Source organism: Dunckerocampus dactyliophorus, chromosome 2, assembly GCF_027744805.1.
Source record: "Dunckerocampus dactyliophorus isolate RoL2022-P2 chromosome 2, RoL_Ddac_1.1, whole genome shotgun sequence".
Taxonomy (NCBI): Eukaryota; Metazoa; Chordata; class Actinopteri; order Syngnathiformes; family Syngnathidae; genus Dunckerocampus; species Dunckerocampus dactyliophorus.
In genome coordinates, this window is record NC_072820.1 from 50,204,061 (window position 1) to 50,230,527 (window position 26,467).

General features: G+C 45.1%; 1 protein-coding gene across 1 annotated transcript in view; it reads left to right on the forward strand.

The window, feature by feature from the left end:
- The window catches only part of insra (insulin receptor a), a 67,930-nt gene that overhangs the window by 2,723 nt on the left and 38,740 nt on the right, over positions 1–26,467 (forward strand). The window contains exon 2 of the mRNA XM_054767008.1: positions 12,604–13,152. Coding sequence (XP_054622983.1) covers positions 12,604–13,152 — 549 coding nt within the window. The remainder of the gene's footprint in view (positions 1–12,603; positions 13,153–26,467) is intronic.

Genomic DNA, 26,467 nt, shown 5'->3' on the forward strand with positions numbered 1-26,467 from the left:
CCATATGAAAAACAAGTACGTCGTTCATATCGATGGAGCCTGGATTTGATGCGGTGGTCTCATGTTTCAAGATGGCGCTGCTCGAGTGGCAGCTAGGTACAGCAGCTCCGTATTTTCCGCTGCATTTTTAGTGTTTAGTAGTGCTTCATTCATACTTTCTTATTGTTTTTTGTGCCATAGCGACGCCTATGGATGTTCGTCTTGTTACGTTTGTAGCTTGCCTCTTGCTTGTTGCGGGAGACGCATTCATTCACGGCTCCGTTGTTTGCACTCGGGAGCAGCAGCAGACCCCTCCGCTACGCCGAGCGACAGGAGATTCCCGCGGCGATACGAAGGAGGATAGTGGGACAGTGGAAAAGGCCGCATAAAGCGTGGTTACCGTCTGTCATGGTGGGGAAGGTGAGATCTCTCCCCAACGAGATGGAAGAGCTCACAGCGCTAACCTGGCGCTTAAGATTGAAGATTATATTTCACTTTTTCTATATTTATTTCAAAAAGAGAATGGACTATTTCATTTTAGTCCGAGTCGCCCGGCGCTAACCAGAGACTGGGCTGCAAGGTCTTGCAAGATGCGCTGACGGCGGTTCTGACTGTGTTTAGTGGTGTCATTTGGGCACGACCTTTGATATGCAAGGCTGGTCCATCTTTTTGGAATGTGTCGCCTAGAAAAAGCAGAAACACCCCCACAGTTAGTTCTCTGATTCTCCGATGTCGTGAAAACATTTCTCCAGCGAGTTTTTTGAATTTGCCTGAGTGTACTTAGCTTGGCTCTGAACGCCATCACCTGGCGTAGACTGGCGACACCGCTTGCTAACGTTAGCTGCGGGCTTGCTGGAATGCTTTTTTGCATTAAGGTGATATTTTGACCTTCCATTGTTGTTGGACGCGATAAAGCCCGGCCCAAATAGGAAAAAACACATTTGTTGCCTGATGCATCTCTTGTGGCCTTATCCACCTTGAATGAAAGCAGACGCGAAGTGTTTGCACTGACGGACCCGCCGCCATAGACATACTGTACGTTCTTGTTTTGTCAGCGATGACGTATTGACGAGGGCACGCACACGCACGCACGCACGCACTCTGGCAGCCTACGCTGTTGTTGCCTCATTGTAAGTCACAGCCGCTGCATGCATGCACGCAAAGGGACAAAGGTTAGCACTTATCGTGTGTTTTGTGTCTGAGTGCGCTGTAAACAAAATGTTTTGTCCCCCGCCGACCCGATGTAAGAAGTCTGAGAATGCAAGAGAAACTAATCGGCTCTTTCGGTGGGTCTTTTGTTTGTGTTGCTGCTGGAATGTGACAATAAGCTCCCGACTGATTTTTGGGACGGTTGGAATGAATGAATGAACGAATGAATGAATGAAGTTTATACAGTCTGATCGAACCAAGGAGGCACTGAGGGTCCCGACACTGTTTTCTAAAGCGCATGTCTTCTACAATCTGACTACACCGTTGAACAAATGCAAAAGAAAAGTCAACTGATTTCATTCAACAGACAACATTGATGGTCATGAACACAAATCATATCACATTAAAAAGGGAAGAGCAGCCTTGCAGCCTCCCCTACTCTTATATTAGGACAGCACCCCTCTCCCTGTAGACCAGTGATGTCCAAAGTGCGGCTCAGGGGCCATTTGCGGCCCACGGCTGTGATTTTATTGGCCCGCAGCACACTCTAAAAATGTAATTTAACAAGGAAACTTAAAAAAAACAGCAGCAGCAAAAATGGAAAAATCAATCAAAAGTCCAAATATTAAGAGAAGAGTTGTAATCTAGCAAGGAAAAAAAAGACAAGATAATGTCACAAGAATAAAGTAATTGTATGAGGAAAAATGTAATCTTAGTAGCAGGAACTTGAAATATTAAAGAAACACATTTTTTTGTTTTTTTAAGTTGTCATTTTTGGAAACTTAGGTTGGGGGAAATTTTATCACATGGGAATAAACTGAAAATATCAGGAGAAGAAAATATACAAAAAAGCTGAAATATTCTGAAAATGATCCCAAAAAAATCAACAGCAGAAAGTAAAGTCAAAATATTAAGAGGAAAAAACGTTTTCTAAGGGAGAAAAAAGTTGCAATTTTATGAGAATAAACGTATAATATGAGGAAAAATATCATTTTAGTAACAATGTTGAAATAAAGAAAAAAATACATTTTTTTTTTTAAAGATAAAAATAAATAAAGTTATAATTACGAGAAGAAAATTACAACAGGAAAGCTGAAATGAAATAGTTGGAAAATTTTACAAAACAGCAGAAATGGAAAAAAACAGCTGTATTTCACAGGAATAAAGTCCAAATATCAAGAAAAAAAGTCATAATCGAATTAAGAAAAAACATAATAATCAAATAAAGAACACAAGTTTCAATTTTACAAGAATAAACTCGTATTATTATGTCATTTTTAGTAGCATTTCACCTATATTACAAAGCTGAAATGCAGTAGCGTCTAAGCCAGCATTAGAGAGACTAATCCATGCCTTTGTCTCCAGCAGGCGAGACTACTGTAACGCCTTCTCACCGGGCTCTGGAAAGCAGATGTAAAACAGCTGCAGTACTACTTTCCCCTCCCTATCAGCTGCTGGAGTCCTGACTAGAACCAGGACATGTGAGCATGTTAGTCCAGTACTCGGGTCTCTGCACCGGCTTCCTGTCGCTCAGAGAATAGACTTGAAAGCAGCTCTGCCTGTGTACGACTCAGGACTCGACAGGGTGAGGCCGCGTTTCAGTTTTATGCTGCCAAAATCCGGCGCAGTCTTCCAGAAGATGTGTGGCAATGCTCAACGTTGGCAATCTTCAAATCCAGGCTGAAAACGCGTCTGTTCAACTGTGCATTTGACAAATGAAACGCTTCCATTTTCATTCTTTTTTTTTAACATTAAAAATAGCTGAGATAGCCAGTCATGAAAAAAACGTGATAAGTCGTACTGTGCAGGTGAGCAAACCAAGCACTCCTTTTTCCTCCTGCCTGTGACGTTACCAGCCTGTCATAACTCCCCCTGAGCTCAATGGTAAACAAACATTCACTTTAAGAGGAAGGACGTTGTTCTAAATGTTGGACCTCCGTGGTGTCACACCGGCTGCTCGAAGCGTGTGCTCGAATACAGTGCACCTTGCTGGGCCACGCCAGGTGGCTCCTCCCACTCTATACTCCGGTTGTCCTGACCTCCGTAGTGGCACACCGGCTGCTCGGAACATGTGTCCCAATATAGTGCAGTGGGCTGGGCGACAGCAGGTGGCTCCTCCCCTCCATCGTTGGTTCTCCTGGTGGTAGTGATGTGGTAGTACTGTAGTCATGTCATGATGTTTCATTAGGACAAATCAACAGATACAGTTGGTCAAATCCAGATTTGTTCCAGTCCGTCTTATCTCCAGGTGTGCACAAACTGCACTTATGTGATAAAATGTGACGGATTTCATGTATAATGAGCGAATAGTGATTCCATTACAGTCATCCAGTCTTAAACCAAAGGGACACACAAAGCATTTCTCATAAAGAGACCTGATCACCCAAAAACAAACACCTCCTGTTCGTTGGGTGGCTTTAGATGGGTACGCCACAATGCCAGCAGTCCAGCGTCTTTAGACAAGGGAAGCACTGCCCGCCCTCGCCTTTCCTCACATATTTGGCTCAGCGATGACATCAAACCGACTCAAGCGAGAATTTTGGAGACTTAAATCAAAAGGGAGTTGTGTAATTTGCGAGGCAGGCAGCCCCCCCCCCCCCCCCCCCCGCCTCCTCCTCCTCTTTGGACCTCTTGGAATGGAGCGTGAAAGCCGGCATGGAAGGAGGGACTCACGCTGACCCATTTCATCATCTGACCAGCCGCGGGGCGACCTGGTGTACTTGTTGAAAGCGGGGAATATCTCTCAACCTGAAACTGGGAATCCCAAGTTGAATACGTTATAGCAGGTTCGTGTGAGACTTGGTACTTTTGTTTTGTTTTGAGCTGGCCATTCTTTAAACTCTCTCCCCCCCCCCCCCCCCCCAAAATCCCCTCAGGACACAAATTACCTGTCACGGTCATCGATAGATCGATTAATCAAACGCTAAGAAAACCCCCCAAAGTCAATCATTTTGCTGCCTCGATAGAAATGTTTGTATTTTATGGTTTCAGCCTCGCATTCACGCGGAATCAGTATTTTTTTGGAAATTGGCTTCCAGAATGGGAAACTCTGAAAACGCCGGCTCGTCGTTTTTTGTGTAGACAGCCGACACGAAAACGATGACATCACCAACCCACCGCCGTCACGTGACCAGAAGTGAGCTTTGACGATAAGCCAACATAATATCTGAATATTGGACGGGCATGACTCACCCCAGTCCACATTCTCCTGATATTTTCTTGTTTTATTCTCCAAAGTGACTCATGGAATTCATTCTGCTTTCAAGATTCAAGAGAGTTTTATTGTCATGTGCATGGTAAAACAGCAGTTATACTATGCAATGAAAATCTTATTCTGTTCATTCTCCCAAGAAAAGAAAGAAAACACAAGAAAGAATAAGAACATAAGAAACATAAATACCAATAAATTAAGCAACGACAACAGAAGAGACATTAATACAAATAAATAGATAAATAAATAAAGTGCTATGAGTGTGTGAGTGCTTCGTTGAGAAGCCTGATGGCCTGTGGGTAAAAGCTGTTTGCCAGCCTTGTGGTCCTGGACTTCAAACTCCTGTAGCGTCTGCCTGACGGTAGGAGTGTGAATAATGAGTGTTGTGGATGTGTGCTGTCCTTGATGAGGTTGTGTGTTCTTCGTAGGACTCTAGTTTTATAAATGTCTTGCAGTGAGGGGAGGGCTGCCCCAACAATGTTCTGTGAGGTCTTGATCACCCGCTGGAGTGCCTTCCTATCACGTGTTGTACAGTTACCGTACCAAACAGTGATGGAGGCGGTAAGGACACTTTCCATAGTGCATCTGTAGAAGCAACTCAGGGTTGTGGTGGACATGCCAAATTTCCTCAGTCTTCTCAGGAAGTACAGTCTCCTTTGGGACTTCTTCAGAATTTGTTGGGTGTTGTGTCGCCAGTCCAGATGAGCGACAGAGAACGCAAGACGATGGACTTATACGCATGTGTTCTTTCTTCTTCTACGGTTTGCAGCTATTTACTCATCCGGAACAGTGTGGACGCCAATTTTTTTTCAACCCACCAAAATAAAAAAAAAATCTGAGGAGCGTTCCAGTGTGGACAGGGCCGTAGTTTGCAGGATTACACACAAAAAATGACTGACCTGATGGGGGAGCTCTTACATTTAGCACTTTCACTACATTTCCCCTAATTTTCCAATGGATAGCACATCAACCGTAATGCTCATTTCAGACATATCCATCAATGTTTCCAAGAAACTGCACACTTTACATCACTTTCCCTAAATTTCACCATGAGTAATTCATTGTTGAGTTAAATTAGGACACAGTATCATCCTAAGAAGGTGTCTGCAAAAGGAAAATCGAGTCTTGATGCGATGTGCGTAGTTTCTAGGCCATTACACTTTTATTTCCATATGAAAGGTGGAGGTAAACATGAAGAACTGGCACGCAGTCATTCTGTGACTGGGCTGTACATCAGCATGACCAACCATGCTGTGCTGGGAGGTGTACCAAACTTGAGCAATGTGCTGGAGTTAATGGCCGAGTGTGTCATTGTGTAATTGCCCATGTATGGGGTGGGGGGGCATCTTGTGGTGGGCTCGACATTGCTGGATTTCAGACGTCTGGTTTGTCCAGCGATGAAACTCCAAGACAACGCCGTGTCTGACATGAAAAACCCTTTCCTGCTCGACAAAGTGCAGCAAGTACCGTTGCTCTTGCAGCCTTTCAAATGGCGCAATCCGACACAGCAGCGCCGCTGTCACCTCCACGTGACCCGGCAGGCTAACCACATACATTGTGTCATGACAGCACTAACGAAGAAGATGACTTTTGTGCTGCATTGGATTATCAAGGAGCACTGCTGCAGTCATGCAACATCTGCCTTTTTTTTTTTAATTACACAGTCGGGGTCTCGAGAGTTTAAAACGTGAGGAGAAAAAGCTGTCTGGCGAGACCAGGTCAGCCAGAAGCCAGTCAAGCCGTGAACGATGGCGTGGCTACTATGAATGATAATACAGTAATACATTGTGAAAGAAGTGCTTTACGCACGCTATAAACCTTGCAATCCAACCTACCTCGGTGTTCCCAGCGCGTGTGGCTGTCTTTTTTTCCATCGGCGGTAAGCAGTTGCCACCATCTTAATGCTCCAAGTTAGTAGCAGAAATGAAAGTCAGGCGTATCGGTGACCATGTTTTGGAAAATGAAGGGTTAAATGGATGTCTTTCTTTGTTAATAATGCTACTGTGGTGACCAACTGGCTTCATAACACACCTCATACGTATAAGAGATCCGTGTTGACAAGTTAGCTACATGGTTGCTGTCTTTAGCAAGTAGGGGTGAGCATTAAAAGTGAAAGACAGGAAGGTATTCTTATGTCGTACATTTATTGGGTAATTAAATGCAAGCAGTCAACAAAGTTGAAGTATCTGCAGGCCAGCGGGAGTGGATCTCCACCTTCGTACCACCTTGCCATGCAGGTCTGAAAGCTGCATAAACCCCTCCACAGCGCAACCCAACCTCTGACCAGAGACGGTGCCAAGAAGGCAGAGCTTTGACACACTCCTCCATCACCCGCCTGGCAGCACCTCGCCTTGCTGACAAAACACGCATGGGTGTCCAAAGTGCGGCCCAGGGGCCATCTGTGGAACGTTTGTCATTGCAAAAACCCAGCAAAAGTGGAAAAATAGAGCAAAAAGACAATGTAGCTACAAAAAGCAAAAATGTTAATACTAATACCTAATAAAAAACCAAATATATTTTAAATATTAATATTTAATATTCATAATTTAAATCTATGTCTAATGTTTTTATTATTTTTTTAAATGGTAAATATCAAAGACAAGACAAGTCGATAAGAGAAAAACAGTGAGCTGCATTGTTCAACTACAAGCTGGAACTATTCATGCTGACACCCCTACTGAAAAGCCATCAGGTCGCCGAAAGCTGCAAACGTTTGACAGACTCTACCAATTTCCTGTGAGAAAATAGGCCAATTCCACAACCGAACAGAACGAAACATGACTATTAAAAGAAATATTGCATTATTATTCATTCTTGTTATTGTTAGTATGATATATTATCATAACATTAGTGGTTTATTTGGTCTCAAAAGATGTTGACAATAATATTGTTTAGTGTCAGTTTGTGGGACAATCAGCATTTCCAAACACTCTTGCATTGTTTTGTCACTTGGTTAAATAAAGTGTGTGTGTACAGTCCTATTTTTTCATTGTAGTTTTCTTCAAGTTAATGCTAACATCTCATCTCGTCTCATTCTTGTGGACCCAATTGCGTGCAAGTCTCATCTCGAGAGTTGGGTGTTGGCCCTGAAAATTTTCCTGGTTTTTGGTCCAAATTATTTTCATTTTCATGTTTTCCCTCCAAAAATAGGCGTGTTTTTTTCCCCCCTCGAAAATAACTCATTCCCCACCCATGTCTGATAAGATTTTTTGTCAAGCTTTGAGATTTCTCACTTTGTCTGGCAGTTCTTGAACGCACCATGGTTGTGCGCTCAGCGAGATGGATGCACGCGTTTGTTTGCGCGAGCTTCGACAGTCAACCCGGCCTCACACCTCGCATTATGTAGGCGGGTCCTTGTCTAGCCTGCTAGCCTCTCGCGCCAGCCTGATGGCCAGGCTAAAGGCTACCCCGTGGCTCCCGTCCCACCTGTTCATCCATCATCTTCCCTTATCTTTCATGAGTGGCGAGTAGCCATACACTTTATACTTCAAACGCGTTTAGTAAGGATGTGAGGCATATTCAAGCCTTCGACCTGGATTGTGAAAAATGGCAATTATAGAGAAAAGGGATCGGCGTCTGTTCTGCAGAGCTACTACAGTATTTACAACTTCTCTACAAGCCTTCCTGAAAGTCATGACATCACATGTTAACAATCCTGTATCATGCTGACTGCTGTGTTTTTTGGGGATGAGATTTGGAGGTAGTTCAGCCCGTGTCGGAACAGCAACAGAACAGTGAACCCTTGAAAAGGGAAGTGTTGCAATCAGCCGGGGTGTTTGTGTTCCCGCATGCTTAAAGAGGCCTCTCAGAGGGCCTCCGGGCAGCCATGCACACCACCACCCCCACCACCCCCAGCCGAACATGTTGGCCCCACACTGTGTCCGCCACCCACCTTCATGGAGGGGGATGAGAATAGCTTGCTTCTGACAGTAATGAAGGACCAGCGTGTTGTGCACATTGTGTGACCGAGCACGTGGACACGTGGGACATCGGCGTGCTCTGCATTTGTCCCCTATTCTCTTTTGGCCCTTTGCTAATATCTCATTGACCATTCTCAGCACCGCACGCCGTCTTTTCAATCTGGCCTTGCTGATCCCGTCACCATAGTAACCTTTTGTCAGCCATGTTTTCTGCCGCCGCTCCAGAATTCCTCACTCACTCATCGGGGCTGCCATGTCCTTGTTTCACTATCAGCGTGTATTAGATTCTCTATTGGGAATGTGTCGCTAAAAATACTATCCTGGCTGAAAGTGAACACTGATAGGAGCTTGCACTCGTCGCCCTGCGGTGACTCGCCTTCCCCTCAGGTTCGCTCGGTGCATCGCTATTTTGGCAGCTTTAGAAGCGCCGTTCTTTGGCCCGCATGGGCGCGCAGGTCTCTGATGGTCGGAAGTTTGGTCCATCTGCAGTTTGGCCAGACTTGTTGCAGTCTCCTCCTTGCAGTTCCAGTCCGTGTGAAAGGAAACTTTCCATTTGGAGGTTGACTTGTTGACACTGCTGGTTTGCGGCTTGAACTGCAACACACGCCACCATAATAACAAACCAGTTTAGCCTTAGCATGTTTGCCTCATGTCTCCATTTGCCTCTGCTTCTAGATGGATATCGGATCTTCCTATTGCTTGTTGATTAACTCATCCAATAGCAAAGACGTTGTAGACGTTTTTAGAAACCCTAACACCTGATCCCAACAACGTACACTACCTGTCAAAGTTTTACAGCACCCCAATTTTTCCAGTTCTTCATTGAAATTCCAGTCGTTGAAGTCCAATGAATAGCTTGAAGCGTTACCAAGGTAAGTGGTGACTTGACAGAGGTTAAAATAAAAGGTAGGGTTACCCAAAACTGAAAAATAATGTGTATTTCACAATAATACAAAAAGGGCCTGTTTCGGGGACCACAAAATGGGTCAACAATTTAAAGCTGTTGTGCAGAAATGGAGGTTGATCAAGCCTTGGCAGTTGGTGCGGCTCATTGCTACAGGTGGTCCAACTACCTCCTCGTTGGAAACGCGCTGTGGTACTACACCCTCGGTTGAACAGCGTTGTACTGGAGAAAGTCATTTGTTGCCACGAAATCATATGGACGGAAAAAAACGCACATGACAGGAAGAAGGAAGTGAGAGAGCATGCAGAAGGTTACGCATTGTATAGAAATTTTGACGCATGCACATGCACACACATGCACACACACAGTTCAGTTTCAAATGTGAAAATAGTAAATAGTTGATGGTGTTATATTTGTACATAAATTGTTTTGGTAGGTTCCATGTTTATAAAACCATACAACACAATAATCTGTGTGCCTTGAACGATCAGTCCAAATCATCTAAAATGGCCGCTACTGAAGGGGTCGTCGTTGAGAAATGCCTGGGATTGAATGAGTTCATCGCTTCTTGAAGCAATGGAGGCAACATGAAGCGCACTACTTCCCTGCAACCAGCAGAGGCGCTGGTGATTCTGGCTAAGCTAACAGAAAAAAAACGCGACGTCAGCAAGGGGCGACTTCTTCACTTCCAATACGAGACCAGTATTGCAGCCTTGAGTATCGGCCAATATCCATATCAAGCCAATACAGTATCAGCACGAATTATACATACCTTTATGACGTATTTTGTAGTTTGGACTGTTAGTGCTAGAATAGGTTTGCTCTCATGATATTACTCAAACAGAGAAGTAGGACTGTCATGTGACAAATGTTGCTGGACAATAATAGTCCTAAATATTATTGACGATAAGCAATATTCTTGTTATTTTGAGACCATTTGGTTCTGTAATGATAATATATGGCATAATGATGCAAGTACACCGTATCAGAAGCAATACACTTGAATTTCTCAAGAGTATTTAACATTGTAATTGGCTAAATGTCCCGAACAAGCGCTCTGACCATTTTTTTGTGGAGTTATATGCACAAATGCCAAAAATGGTCCTATCTTGCAATGTTAAATAATCTTTTTAACCATTTCTGGATCCAGATGGTGATCTGAATCACCCCCAAAATTGAATCATTTCTTCCATATCCATATTGCTGAGCAACAGACGGCATGAAATCATAAAATGAGTTGCTGCCGTAGCTGGCGGATGGAGGTGCCTGTTGTACCTCCTGACAAGTTGACCCCGTGCCCCCAGCTGGCCGCTGGGTCATTTGGTAAACAAATATAGCCTCTCACCAGGCAGCGTGCCTGCAGCTGCACACAGCACAAACCAAGCCTGGAATGTCCCACGTTGCACCTGCACAGGAAAGTGCTCTTTGGTTGTGTCACGCAAAAGGAGAGATTAATTTTTTACTGACAAGTGAGATGGATCACGCCTCGCTTTTCATCTAGCATTGGAAAAACTGTGCGTGCACGTGTGTATGTGCGTGTGTGTTGCTGGATTGACAAGGTGGGTGGAGTACATTTTACTCTCAGTGGGCGGTCGGCCAATCCTTGTTTTGGTGCTTGCATCAGGATTTCATCGGTTGGTTATTATCACTTCCAGCCCCATGCAGCCACTTGTTTTTATTTAAAAATGCTCAACTAGGCTAATGACCAAAAAGCACTAACTGTATATATTTTCATTTGACAGTTAGAAGGAGGAGCATGGTGTGGAGGTGTTACGTTAGCCAGGGCTCCAGCACCAGCAAAGAACACCTCAAAGTCAGTCACAAAGAGGCATGTCCTTATGTTGGCAGTCTTACTAATTCACCTTCCTTATTTTCATTTGGTCCTCTTCTGCTTCTTTGCATTGAATCGTATTCTGGGTATTATAAGAGTTGATGTTCATGGACAGCATATGTCCTGTGTACAGCGTTCCCTCTTTTATCGCACGGGATACATTCCCAAAATGGACTGCAATAAGTGAGTTTGCTCCGAGAGGTAGGGTGAGGAGCTCGGTCATCCGGGAGGGGGTCAGAGTAGAGCCGCTGCTCCTTCACATGGAGAGGAGCCAGTCGAGGTGGCTCGGGCATCTAGTCCGGATGCCTCCCGGACGCCTCCCTGGTGAGGTGTTCCGGGCATGCCCAGCCGGGAGAAGGCCCCGGGGCAGACCTAGGACACGCTGGAGGGATTATGTCTCACAGCTGGCCTGGGACTGCCTCAGTGTCCTCCCGGTGGACCTGGAGGAGGTGGCCGGGGACCGGGAAGTCTGTGCTTCCCTACTGAGACTGCTACCCCCGTGACTTGGATGACTTGGACTCGGATAAGCGGAGGAAAATGGATGGATGGATAAGTGAAATCTGCGAAATAACCAACTATATTTATTTCCAATGATTCTATATGTTTTAAGGCTGTAAAAGCCCTCACCATACACTTTATACACTTCTCTCAGACAGGCATGAACATTTTCTCACATTTCTCTCTTGTTTAAACACTCTCAAAGTTCACATTTCACTCCTCTGACCGTGCCTCGTCCTGGCGCCGCTCGGCTGTAGCGTTTTGGGGTCCTTGTTCAAACATGTTGCTCATGCCATCGTATTTTCCTCAGTTGGCTTCTTCTGTTTCTTGTATTGTTTACAGTGTTGGTGGTTAGCAAGCAGCTCACACGGTTAGCTAGTTTGGTAGCCATGACCACAGCAGGAGATGGCACAAAGGTCTACAGCCAATCAAGACGCAGACGACAATGGGTGGTGCAGACGGAAGAGAGAGGCTAGAGAGATGCCGCCGCCTCAGCACAGAACTACAACACTCCACTTCCCACAATGCAGTTCTTCTTAAAGGGCTCGGCCTGTAACATACGCACAAAAATTGCACACAAAAAAATCAGCAAAACAGCGAGTCTGCGAAAGGTGATCCACGAGGGAACACTGGATATCAATGCTCTTTTTTCATGTATTGGCAGATATATCGGTTATCAGCCGATATTTCTGAGATTTATCAGCACCAAAAATGTCATATCAGTTGAGCTGTAGTGCAGTCCAGTACGTGTGACTGGTTGCTTGGTAGCTTCCACTCAAACCCGAGTGACGTTTAGTGGCATGCCAGTACAGTAGCAGCATTGTAAAGCCCACCACGGCAAATAACGCTCCTTGATTCTTCGGATAAATATTGCCAGTGCGTGTGCTTATGCTTGTTACGGTGTGAAGTCACAGAGGCAACGCCACAAATCATCCCAGGGCCAAAGCCAAGGATGAGCGCAGCCTGTTGTTTTTGTCCGCTGACGACAAAATAAATATAACATGGGTTCCTGAGCTCATAGCATAGTCTCCATAGCAACATTAAGTAGACTATTCTTTACACGACAGCTTGTGGCTCCAGTCATCTTGTCCTCTTCCGTTTCTCTTCCCAGTTTGTCCCAGCAAGGACATCCGCAACAATGTGACCAACCTCAACTCTCTGACAAACTGCACGGTGATCGAAGGCCACCTGAAGATCATACTCATGTTTGGGACCAAGCCCGAAGACTTCCGAGGCCTCACCTTCCCCAAGCTGACCGTGGTGACCGACTACCTGCTGCTCTTCCGCGTGTACGGCCTGGAGAGCTTGAGCGACCTCTTCCCCAACCTGGCGGTCATCCGAGGCAACAACCTGTTCTTCAACTACGCCCTGGTGGTGTTCGAGATGCTGCAGCTGCGAGAGATCGGCCTGCATAGCTTGATGAACATCACCCGGGGGGCCGTGCGGATCGAGAAGAACCCGGACCTCTGCTACCTGTCCACGCTGGACTGGTCCAAGATCCTGGACTCGGTGGAGGACAACTACATCGTGGCCAACAAGAACGACAGGGAGTGCGGAGACGTTTGCCCCGGGGCGTCTGTCGGGAAGACCACCTGCCAGACGACCACCATCAACGGGCACTTCAGTGAACGATGCTGGACGCAGAAGCACTGTCAAAGAAGTAAGTCCTGACTCACGCAACGTCCCATCACTGTAGGAGTGGACTTGTCCATCAGTTACACCTCAAACTTCATGAGACATTTATCACATCCAAATGATTAAAAAGACACCAGCAGCTTTTTTAAATGATATGATTATTAATGTCTCTTCTTCAAGAATTACTTCCAGAATATTCAAGCAGATTAGTAATATTTCCATCCATCAATCAGTAAATAACGCAAGTACACTACTGTGCTACAATCTTAGGGCACCACTAGCTTTGTCGTTTTTTAAATGACCTTTTGCACAGCAGGCAGTTTGTCATGGTGGAGAAAAAACTAATTATTCAATAGATCTACAAAACATGCAAAACTGATTGACACGAAGGTTGGTAGAGAGGTGGCACACGGACCAAGGAAGACTAATGTGGTCAACGGGTGGAACCAGGAGGCTGCCCGCTCACAAAGGAACACATGGAAAATAATCATGTTTGATGTACTTTTGCCCTTGGATAGGCGTGCACATGACTAGGTGGCATCCTAGTTTATACATGGTCCTAGTAGCCACACGTCTCATGGTGGCCTTAGGCTGGTTCTGTATGTCCCACTAGTCCTAAATCACCATGTATCATGTTTGGCCCAGATTAAACACAGTCGAGGTCGCTGTGCAAACCAGGAAATCATTTATCGTTGACGTCAGCGTTAAATGATGAATCGCAGCTTTGGCTAAAGTTAGCAGTGTTGCAATGTTGGCGCGGCATCATGTGCTCGAGTTTGCTAAAGTCCTTCTATTTCGGTGCAGCTCCTGACACTTTCCCAGTCAGGCTGTCAGTGTTTCCTCACAGAAGAGCAACAAAGTCTTTCGCTCACGTTGCAGGATCACGGACGTCGCATCGCTTTTGCTGTAGAATAACAATCATGGCCCACCTTGCAGTGCTAAGCGGTCCAAGCCCTCAAAAGAATCTTGCACGTGGGTGCCGCTCCAACACCTTTGCTTACGCAACAGGGTTTACGCTCCGATATGTTTCCCCACCTGTTTAATGTTTGTGCTCTGCTCCCTCTGAGGGGTGTTTTTGTGCTTTTCCCGGATACATTTGAGCACACGCTCTTGTCCAGGCTCCAACTCTTCCCAGTGTTATTACTGTGGGTAGCACGAGGGTCCTGCCTGCACGTTATTGACTGCCATTATTGTTTGCTGAGCACATTAATTGTTGTTTTGGAGGCTGTAATCCCCTTCTGGGCAATTTTTGAGCCCAGTTGGCTCAGGACCAGTGTCCTCTCGGGACGTGTGTAATTTGTTTAAAACTGTGGAGGTTGTCTGTGACATTAATCTTTTGGGAATCACCGAAGCACGGAGCCTGTAGGATACAATATTTTCACTTTAAACGTCGCCCATTTTACAAAAGGGGCTTTTTAATGGTGTCCTGACAGTAATGGGAGTCCCTAAAACCTGTTGTTGTGAGCACCATGTGTAATGTTAGCACTGTAGCTCACATAGCTATGCTAGTGTCCTCCTGTCCCACACATCATGGCTGGATTTAGTTTCTCTGAGATGTATTTATTGGTGAAAAGCAGCACAATATGGGACCTTGAAGCGATGTACTTGTGTCCCACACGTACAAAGTTGCTGATCCAATTATTTCCCACCCGCTTTGTTGCACAGCAGTTGTTTCGGGGAGGCAGATGCCAGCTGCTGCAGTCTCAGGTTTGGAAAGGGGGACGGTGTGAGTTGGGGATCGGCTGCCGATCCGATTTTCAGGATTGGGATCGGCTGCCGATGCGCTGTATTTTGGAGATGGGATAAAATCGGCTGACGCCACGATGTCAGACCGATCCGGTTGCTCTATGAACTCTGGGCCACACTCCAACACGGTAGGTGCGGTAATGCGCGGTGAGCTGGTTGCCACTCCGCTCCCGCCTCCCGCAAGAAGAAGGAAAGGCAACACCGCCATGCAGACATGTTGGCGGTGTCCCGTGGTGAAGTTAGTTTCACTTTGAACGTCGGATATTGGGCTCCGTAGCTACAGCGGTACTTCCCCCTCACTGTGCCCGCACTGCTGCGTCATGGTGCCGGGAGCTGGCATGGGAAGTGTTGCTCTAACCACTGGTTGTTTGTACTGGGGAGCGTCAATATCACTATCGTGTGGAAGTGAGTTTGTTAAAAAAAATGTCATCTATTCTAAATCACAACACAAATTTATCTAAAAGCATGTCAAATGATGAGTCCTGCCCATTTTTTCCCAATTACATTTTTTTTATTGGATAGACTGTTATTGGAAACCCTCAAACTAATTACCTGCCACGTCTCAACCGATGCACCTCATTCCAACATAATGAAATATCTCTATAAGTCTATCTATCTAGTAGCATTTTTAGCCATTTCCGAGTGCTTTGCTAGTTTTTATTGTACTTTTCTCAAAAGTAATTCAGTCTTGTCGTCTTTCGTTCTTGTAAACCCAATCTTGTGTATCGTCGTGTCTCGTGACACTCCAAGGGACTACATGTTTCTTGATGACAAGCGCAGACATTGCAGTTTGTTGTCGATGTTGTAGCAACGTATGCCGAGGCTGACATCCCATTAGAAAAGTTAGCCAGGCTATGTCCATTTCTCAACTCCTGGGCAAAATTGGTCAATGACGCATTGCATCAATAAATGGAAAGGTTTTTTGAATGTAATTAATGGAGATTTTATTCACTAACCCAAAAAGCACAAGCATAAAAGGTAAAAAACAGAATTCTAAATAATTTAAATGGAAAAAATGGAAGTTGGAAGAAAATGGATTTCATAGGGCCCTACTTTACATTCCGCCTGCCTTTTGTCTTCAGTATGCAAGCTACGCTAACACACGCATGCCCACTCGTTACGTTGTTGTCAGCTAACGATAGCGATTTGACAAAGTTTAGCTACTAATGTTAGCTGTCATCGGCCTGTTGTCACAACAACATGGCTGAAAAGGGTTGATGGCCTCTCTGAGGCTGCGTTTTTGCGCATGTGTGTGTGTGTGTGTGTCTAATGTCTCGTACATTGCCTTGCATTGCTCCTCACGAGGCTTCCTCGCTGTAGTCTCTGTGTGTGTATGCCAGGAGCCCCGTCTCCCCCCGCAGAGACAAAGGGACTGTGTGACTGACAGGAGGTCTCACGCAGTTGTTTTATGGAACGCTGTTGTTCCACAAGCGTCTAGGTGCTGAATCAGTGCACAGAGTGAAAGGAGGATGAGATAAGATGAGAAAAACAGACACGCAAAATTATCCAGTTCATTTTCATTTATCGTGTCATTGTCTTTATTTATCATCGCGAGACATTTTTTTTCTGACCGAGAAATTTGTCACATTTTAATCTTGCAATCTTGTGGCACCCCCACTAGCCGGTGGTGGTGGTGCTGTTACATTTTCGATTGGGGGTGGGGAAATGTCATTTGGATTGTAAGACATACAGCAGCTTTAAGCACCAGACGCAGGTGACCTTTTTCTTCTTTTATTATTGATGCTGATCAGACTACTGAGCAGCCAGGAGCAAGCTGGCCAGCTTACTTTGGGCGACAGGCGGGGTACGCCCTGGACTGGTGGCCAGCAGGGGGCAGGACACATATAGACAAACACTCACATTCATATCTACAGACAATTTAGAGTCGCCAAGTAACATAACGTGCATGTTTATGGAATCTCCAGCATTAATTAGTTTTTTTCCCTCAGATTATTGTCACAAGGCTGCTTAGAAGTGGGGAATAATGGGCAACTTAAGCTCAACTCACTCGACAAAACCAAAAAAAACCTTGAGTACACATCCCCAAGGCTTGACTTGGCTTGGCGCCCATGTTTTGGACTCACAACCCATTTCCCTGCCTTCCTCCTCCCCCTCTTGGCGGGTAATTTTAGCTGCAACCAGAGCAACCGCAACAGATTGCTCCCCTTCCCTTTTTGACACTAAATTGTGGTAAAGCGAGGTCACGAGAGACACTCGTTAGTCCGGCACGATTAGATTTTGGGCCTCACGGGCGCTCAAACACGTGTCGTGTCAACAGCTGCAGCCGCGGCGAGCGAGCGATACGGTTCTGTTGAGTTAGCAGCACCAATGGAGTTTTCAACACTGCCCACAGTTTATTGAGCAAACCAATGCATGATCTTGTCATTGAGTCATCACACTCATTCACTTCCTCCTTAATGAATAGATTTGCTACATCACCAACTCCTGCATGAGACTTGATTTTCATACAAATCCGTTGCGTTTTGTTATTGAAGTACATCAGTGGCATATTTCAGTAAGACACAACGCTTCTCACAGTGCTAACCCAAGCTCCTCTTTTTATTCAAGCTATCGTATTAAAATGTTTTGCACCCATTTGAAATAAGTCTCAGAGGTGCCACAACAGTGTATTGGAAGTGTGTTAGCCTTGATGCTGGAATTAGGCAGTTTAAAAGTGCTGTTAGTAACACACAGGTTGGTGTGTGTGTGTGTAGCTTTCATGCTCATCAGCTGTGTTTGTCCTCTCATGTGTACTTTATCCACATTTTACACATACAGTGTACCTCTGAACTTGCCTAACGTGACCGATGCCATGCATGACGTACAAGCGTTAGCAACACTAGCACTGCTATGTGCTAAAGTGCTAACAACACACTCACAGCAGCAACGGCAACATCATGCCAGCTTAGCCTGCTTGCTGAAGGGAAAGAAAATGGTCAAACTGACAGCTCCCATGTCTCAAGCTGATTGACGGAAAGTTGGCAGAGCTCCAGGGTGTATTTTCAGATGTGTAGCAAAGCCTGCGGGCTCAGGGGTGGTATCACGTCTATGATTCTCCTTCATGACATGAATGTTTGTGTAATGGGGGACATATAAAATATGTGCACTACAGCTACAAAATCTGATTTGAAAAGCTGCCTGTGAATGCTCTCATTCCTCCTCGTCTCATGGCAGGTCTTCTTATGCTCAAAGACGAGATAGGAAAGCTGTAGACAGTGGGTCTAATCCACCAACCCTCCAATCCACCAATCCATCCACCCATCAACTCATCCATCCATCCATCAACTCATCCACCCATCCATCCATACATACATCCATCAATCCACCCATCCACCCACCCATCCATCCATCCATCCATCCATCCATCCATCCATTCATCCATCAATCAACTCATCCATCCACCCATCCATCCATCCATCCATCAACTCATCCATCCATCCATCAATCCATCCACCCATCCATCCATCCATCCATCCACCCATCTATCCATCATCCACCCACCCATCCACCCATCTATCCATCGACCCATCCATCCATCCATCCATTAACTCATCCATCCATCCACCCATGCACCCATCAACCATCAACTCATCCATCCATCCATCCATCCATCAACTCATCCACCCATCCATCCATACATACATCCATCAATCCATCCATCCACCCACCCATCCATCCTACCATCCACCCATCCACCCACCCACCCATCCATCCATCCATCCATTAATCCATCCACCCATCCATCCGTCCATCAACTCATCCATCCATCCACCCATCCATCCATCCATCAAATCATCCATCAACCCATCCATCCATCCACCCATCCATCCATCCATCAAATCATCCATCAACCCATCCATCCATCAATCCATCCACCATCTCTCCATCCATCCATCCATCCATTAATCCATCCACCCATCCATCCGTCCATCAACTCATCCATCCACCCATCCATCCATCCATCCATCAAATCATCCATCAACCCATCCATCCATCAATCCATCCACCATCCATCCATCCATCCATCCATCCATCCATCCATCCATCCATCCATCCATTAATCCATCCACCCATCCATCCATCCATCCATTAATCCATCCACCCATCCAACCGTCCATCAACTCATCCATCCACCCATTCATCCATCCATCAAATCATCCATCAATCCATCCACCATCTCTCCATCCATCCACCCATCCACCCACCCACCCACCCAGGGAGGATGGTCCAGGTCGAAAGTATTTATCCTTTAAGGAAGAGGACCTCATAGGATGATTACTAGAGCTGTCCTATGTGGCCTGTGGGCATCCACTGATGAAGCCTGCGAGGATGAGAGAGGTGAAATGTCTTCTAAGACAACCTGAAGGGTCCTCTTGCCATTGATTCAATGTTGCTGCTGTTTGGAAAAGAGAGAGTTTTCCCAAATGTGTTGTATTTCCTGCCAGTACGTGCCTCCTTATTTGGTTATGCCTCGCAGCTTCCACGCTGTCCTAGCAAAGCATCCTACTGTCGTATTTGCACTGCTAATCTTTGTTTGCCGTCTCTGTGCCTGTTAAATGATTAAATTAAATGAGCGCCTACCCCCCCCCGAGATTATTAAAAGCGACCTTAATGAGCCTCCCTTGGCTGGGTGAAGGATGCACGGGAGGCAGCGGGCATCTTCCAGCCTGTGAACGCTTGCATAATTGATGATGGTGTTTGCCATGTATGTCATGTATGTAACTGTCTCAGGGTCAGTGTGTGTATCACAAATCACAGGCTGACATAACCTCTGCCTTCTGTGTGGGGCGGGTATTGTTAGGTCGTGCTGCTAGGAGACAGAGGAAGAGGAGCAGTGTGCTGTAACCGTGCATATGAACCCATCACTCACTTACCGTTGGAAGGAAAAGCGAGGTCACTTCATCAGCCACTGTGGCAGCAGACGAGCACAGTCCACCTAAAAAACACTCCCACCCCCACACACGCAAACATGGCTGACCTCTCCCCCCGCTCCCAACTGCCATCTCTGGCGCCACCGGACTTTTCGCCCCCAGTTGACAGAGTGTTCTTCACAATTGTTTCCTGTCTTTGTTGCTGCGTTTCCTCCCTTGGGGGCTTATGAGTGGACACGGGACAAACCCCAGCAGCACCCCTAGCGGCAAAGGGAGTGTTGATGGTACGGTAATCCTTCGCCACTTTTCGCTTCCAATTTCGCAGTTTCACTCTCACTCTCAGTTTTCCAAATATGCAGCGGTTTGCAGAAGACTATAGGGGTGTTATTCAATGTCTAGAGCAGGGGTCACCAACGTGGTTCCCGCGGGCACCAGGTAGCCCCCCATGACCACATGAGGTGCCCGCAAGCCTGCTTTTCATTCAGGTTTTCAGTTCATAATGAAAGAACAGTAGAAAGAAATGCATTCTGAAATACAAAATGTGAGTTGTGGACACCAGCATTTTGTTCATGTTCTGGTAAAACAAGCATATTCGCTTTGTTTGGGTTTAAAATGAGCTCTGAAAATAAATGTTACAAAAATGAGTAGCTCTTGGCCATTTTCATTTTGTAAAAGTAGCTCTCACAAGGAAAAACGTTGGTGACCCCTGGTCTAGAGGGCTCTAATAATGTTAAAAGGTGGTAAACAGGTTTTCTATGCTCTAACTAGGAAAATATTCCATTTATAAATGGAAATTGACTTATCACGGTCGGGTCTGGGACCAATTCACCACGATAAAATGGGGATGAATCGGCAAAGACGGCCCCGCCTTCACTCAGCAGAAAGATGCACTTAAAGCTCACTTGAGGGCCCGTTGACCGACGAGGCGTATTTATTCACGGCCTTACCTTGAAAGCACATATCTCCAAGCTAAGTCCGCCTTGTCCTGCTCCCATCACATCCTATATTTTTGTCACGGTCCCCCATTGACTCATGGCAAGAAAAACACAATCCCCCTGCTTTCTGCACGCCGGCAAGGACGGGAGGCAAAGCAAACGCTGCACAAAGTAATACAAAGCAAATCCAAGGTGACATTTGTTCTTTATTACTGCGTGTGAAAAGCCGTTGTAAATAGTGCAAAAAGAAAGAAAGATAAATCCTCCGGACAAACAGATTTGATTTGAAGGCCACCTATAAATCCAAGTTTGATTCAACATCTTCCAAACATGATTATAAAGCGCACACACAGATGGCCGGTGAGCTTTATTACAAGCTAAGGACGATGAATGTTTCTTTTCCTAAGGAAAGGTAAGCCATGCCTTATTGTTTGCAAGACAAAAGGAGGAGAAACACTTATTTTGTTGACACCATTAGACGATATGCAGTGAACAGTGCTCTTATTTTGAAGGCCGGAATTATGTTGTGCATGTTGAGAATATCTTTTGCCGGTTAAGACTGGGAGTAAGAACAAATGTGCCATAATATAATATAATCAAATAAATGGAATATTTTCCTATTTAGAGCATATGATTCTCTAAAGACACTTTTAACCATTATTAGAGCCCCGTAGTAAGAAGACAAAAATGTACCACTTCCACACAGAGTGGGAGGAGAACTTTTTTTCAACATCACTGACGCCTAATGACCACAATACTAAATAATACAAAACATGGATGGCAGTCACTCAGCTTTCTAGCCTGTCTTGCAGTCAGACCATCTGTCAGTTTCAGTCAGTAAATCCATAGTTCTTGACTAGAACTATTCCGGGAATCTTAGAATAATAGTACAGATTTCATTCCAGGGCCAAATAAGCAGCGATCGCTGCTCACTAGTCTTTTATTTTGCAGTCAGTGTAAAAAAAAACACACTTGTGGTCGTTTTTGTGTGTGTGTGATATCATAGTCATCACAACACAATATCAGTGAATGTTATTATTGTGGCTATGCCGCTTTCTGGGCTTGGCTGTGAGTTCATGGCTGCGTGCATTTGAATCTGGTTCCCGGGACGTGTTCTGGTTGGGACATCAAAAACAAGATGGTGTAGGTTCAAAATCACCACTTCATTTCACCCCTATTTCATAGTTCTTTATTTTTCCATGACAGCCGTATGACAAAAAGGTTTTAGAAAGTGAGTACTTTCATTTTGTTGTGGTTGTTTTGATTTTTTTAAAACTTTTTTTGGTGTCATGAGCACTTTAAGTCGATGTCAACATACATGGTCAACACTTTTGTCGAGATCCAAAGGGGGTCAGTTCTATGGGGAAAAGTAGGGCTGTCCCGATCCGATATTGATATCGGATGTCTGGTCGATGTCAGCAAAAGAAACAACATCGGCTTATATCAGCCTGCTTCTCAAATTTCCGATATTGGCACTCGGATGCAAGCAGCCGATTCTCTGCCCCGGCACGGACAGAGCCGACATGATGACAACAGCGTGTACTACTTTGTTAACAGAGTCGCAAGGAGCAACAGCGGTGTCGGCCAAAAATTCAGAAATTGTATTGTATTGTATGTACTTTATTTATCCCACAGCGGGGAAATTTACTTGTTACAGCAGCAAGACAAGTCAATCAAATCAAATCAAATCAAAAAGACAGCTGAGTGCAAAACTAGGGATCACACGGGAAGCACGGGATCGGAAGTGAAACAGTTGTGTGGGGACACCCCTAGAGAAAAGACCAAAATGTCCAACATAGCCACGCATTGCGCGGGATGTATCGCTTGTGCCAGTGTTGAGTGTAGAAGGCGTGAGCATGGAAGTGCTGAGTCAAGACACTTGTGTTTGTTGTGTTTGTGTCCCCCAAAAGAGAGAAAAGAAATTGCTGAACTGAGTCGGCACATTTGAAGAGCCTCTCGTAGTCCGTCTCAAACAGGACTTGGTCTCGACTGTCTGGACGCTGAAGTGTGCAGCGGCCTACTCTGCTAGCCCCCAGATCCACCCCCCCGCTCACTCACCGTGAGTCTTTCCTTTTGAGCTGACTTAACCGCTTTGGCACTCGGCAAAGGGCTGCACCCGGCGAACTCTGGCCGTGCGGCTCCCGGAGCCAGTCCTGTGGAATCCCAGACATCCGAGGCATCTGCTAAAGCTGGGCTGACAGGCGTTTCTTGCGAGTGCGCACGGGGTGAAGATTCAGTAGGAGTCTAGGAGAATGTGTCAGCGGTTCATTCTTCTGTCACCCAAAGAAGAGAATTTTGGAAAATCCTGACAGCATTGTCCTGTCAATGCGGCAATTAACGCCTCCATTCAACCCAAAATCTCCTGTGGTCTCCAGTTAGCACCGGCTCAGAAAAGCTGTGGCTGTTGGCAACCTCCCTCCTTTTATTATTTTGTATCCATCCTCTACCTTGTCAGCATTCGGCAGCTTTATCTACCTCTGCGTGCGATTTAAAATGCCAGTCAAGCTGCTCAGCTGTTGGTGTGAATGTCATGTGCGTCACACGTGCTGTGCTGTCGTTCACAATTCATCAGCGCTGTTAATGCTGGCTAAACAGTTTGCATTTTACCGCTATTACAACATTGGTTGTGTTGCTGGTGTATTGTGCAAGGGCAAATCATTATTAAAGTAAAAAAATGTGCTTGTCACACGCAGTCCAGTGAGTTGCAGAGGTAATCTCCTGCTTTCAGTTAACATTAACGCCCCATCCCTGTTGCGGTTTAGGGAAATAAACCCCCCAGCTGTAATTACAGCGTTTACAGTTTATAAAGTGTTGATTTGTGTAGTTCAGCCTGCTAATTGATGCTACTTCCCCAGACAAAAAACCTTGTAAACAAGCGTCATACTTAGTTGATAATCAATGGGCACGACACAGGAAGATCGAACGTTCTCTCTTTGATGTTTCCCAGTTGTTTTTCACTCAACTGCTTCATTTTATTTATACGTGAGTGGATGAACTGCTATCAAAACAGGCTATCCCGTGCAACCACAGATAGAAAAGTCATTTCAGCCCGGAAGGAAGATTGAAAGACCAGTTTTGTGCGTCATTTGCCTGTTGAGCAGGCACGCTAATTGAGTCCACCGATAGACGCGCGTGGTTATCGTTTCTATTCCCGTCCCGGACAACCAGGATATCCTTCTTGCAGGTGACGTTCAAAACAGAAAGTGCTCCTCGGCATGCATGTTGTTGTTGTTGTGTGTTTTTCTGTTCTCTATCAGCCGGGACGTTAATGAAATTGTTTACACCACCTGTTGTCACGCCGTCGTCTTGGCCGAGGCCCGCCCCCGCTGCCGCCGCTGTTGAGTCACACCACACCACGGGCGGCTACCGGGAAGAAGGAGATAAATACACTCTGCTCATTAGCGGATGCTTATTGTTGTCACGTTCCGCCCGGGCAGATTTGTTTTTCCTATTTGCGGTGACCTTGTGTGAGATTGTTTCCACTTTCCTGATCCTTGTGACACATGATAGAGGACTGAGGTTGTGGTTTATGTTACAAAAGTCTATTTCATTAGTTTGTGGTTTATCTTACAAAAGTGTGAAAACAGCCCTCAGCCATTACAGGGACATTTTTTACCATTTTTATTGTTGGGGTATGTAGTGTGATGTAGTCAAAAGGAACTTTGCAAACACGGCAAGAAACCCTCCAGCTTGCATGCCAGACCAGTAGGGGGCGATAGTAAAAACATTGCACGCATGCGCCCCTACTGCTTGTATGCACAATCGTCCTTTGGACAGCCTTTGCCTGACTGTATGTGACGATTACGATCTGCTGGATATAGTTGCGCTGCAGTAAATTTAGCTTGTTTTCAGCGTTTTTACATAAAAAAAACTGTAATGCTTTCTTTTTCCACACTTTTTTGTCCCCTTATCTCCAGTTATCGTGTTACGAATGTACACAACAGCAGTTTTTATACATTTACAGTTGAAAGCTCAAGTCTAAACAGCCACTTTAGTGTCCTTCTGCCTCCTATACAGAGCTACAGTGTTCGCTTGCTACATCTCGATACACTTTTTGTGGATTCGCTTGTTCGCTGATTTTTTAAAAGTGCAATTTTGCGCTTTTTTTTTTTTGAAAACTCATTGTGTTGTGCGTCCTTGTGGTGTATTATTGTGATCTATCTGTTCTATCTCTGTTAAATGGGTCTGTTATTGTATTTACTACTGCTACCAGTAGAGGGTGTTGTATAGTCACGTGAGAGTTGAAGATGTGTCCAGTTTGTCTCCGTATGCATAGAGCCACAACAGTCCTGATTGGCTGAGGGAGAACCCACCCATTGTGTTCTGTGTTCTGATTGGCTGTAGACCATTGTCAATCAAACTCCTTTGTGCAGGACTGCCTGTTTCCTGTTGTATGATGCTAGTGACCATACATGCTGATGAAGGCAGAAGTTACGCAGCTGTAGGGTGCCTGGAGTACTGTAAATGAATCTTTGCTTCGGAATATGTTTTAACAAGAATACAAAAACTGCGCCAGGACAAGCCATGGTCAAAGGAGTGAAATATGCCCGCGTCACTACATTTCTTGTGTCCAATCTTGTAAGTTGATCATTAAAATTCAAATGAAATTTGAACTTTGAGAGTGTTTCAACCAGAAAGAAATGTGATAAAATGTCTGAAAAAAGTGTATGAAGTGTATGGTGGGGATACAGCCCTAAAACACATATAATCATTGTCTAAAAATATAGTTGGCAACTTCGTGGATGTCACTCATTGCGGGCTTTTTTTCAGAACCTGTCCCCCCACGATAAACGAGGAAACACTGTACCTCGGTTTTGTGGTACTTGAGTCAGTCGAGTGATATGCGAGCACGGACTCGTTTGTTTGGGGCATTGTTTAGCCGTACAACAACCAAGACAGCCTATGAAAACCAAAATATATTTTGGGTAATAATTGTTGCAGAAAAGCGTGGTATGTTATACTGTATCTGTGTGCACTTTATATCACCCATTCCTACTTCCGATGTGGAGGAAATCCTTTAAAGGCTCCCTGACACATTCATCAACTTTGTATAAATATGTTATACAATAGTACCTCGCATAACATAAATCTCCTTTTACATAAATTCCACTGAACATAAAGAATTTATGTAAAGTTTTTGCTTCGTATTACAGAAGAAATTCCATATAATGTAAAGCGTCAAGTCAGTGCAAGTCTGACTTTTTTTTCAATCAACTTTATTTATGCCTCAAGTCGGTGCAAGTTGGTGATGCCTTCTGACGCATCACGCTCTCATTGGCAGATTTTCGGGGCACCGCCTCCGCTCTCATCTCATTGGCTGATTATTGGGGCACCGCCTCCGCTCTCATCTCATTGGCTGATTATCGGTGCACCGCCTACGCTCTCATCTCATTGGCTGAGTTATACAGCACGTACGTGAGTTTGTGTGAGAGACAGGCTTCTTCCTTCAAACTCCTTCCTCTTTGTAGTCGCCATTAACTAACTTAAACAATTAAGTTAAGTTACAAATTAAAATTTTGCACACAGCATTATTGTGTAATGTGTGTGCGTTTGTCTATGAGACCAGCTGACTCTTAGACTCTTTGAGTCGCGTTTCGACTCAGGCTAGTCCTCCTCCTCCTTCCTGCCTCCACTTGCACTCCTGATCAAGACATCTCGTGAACGGTAGGATTGTTTTTGTTTTTCAGTTTTATTCATTGACAGTAATCTTATTTATTACCTTATTTTATATTGGAATTTTACTCTACTACGTTTATGCTAATGTTTTCTTATATTTTCCCACCATATT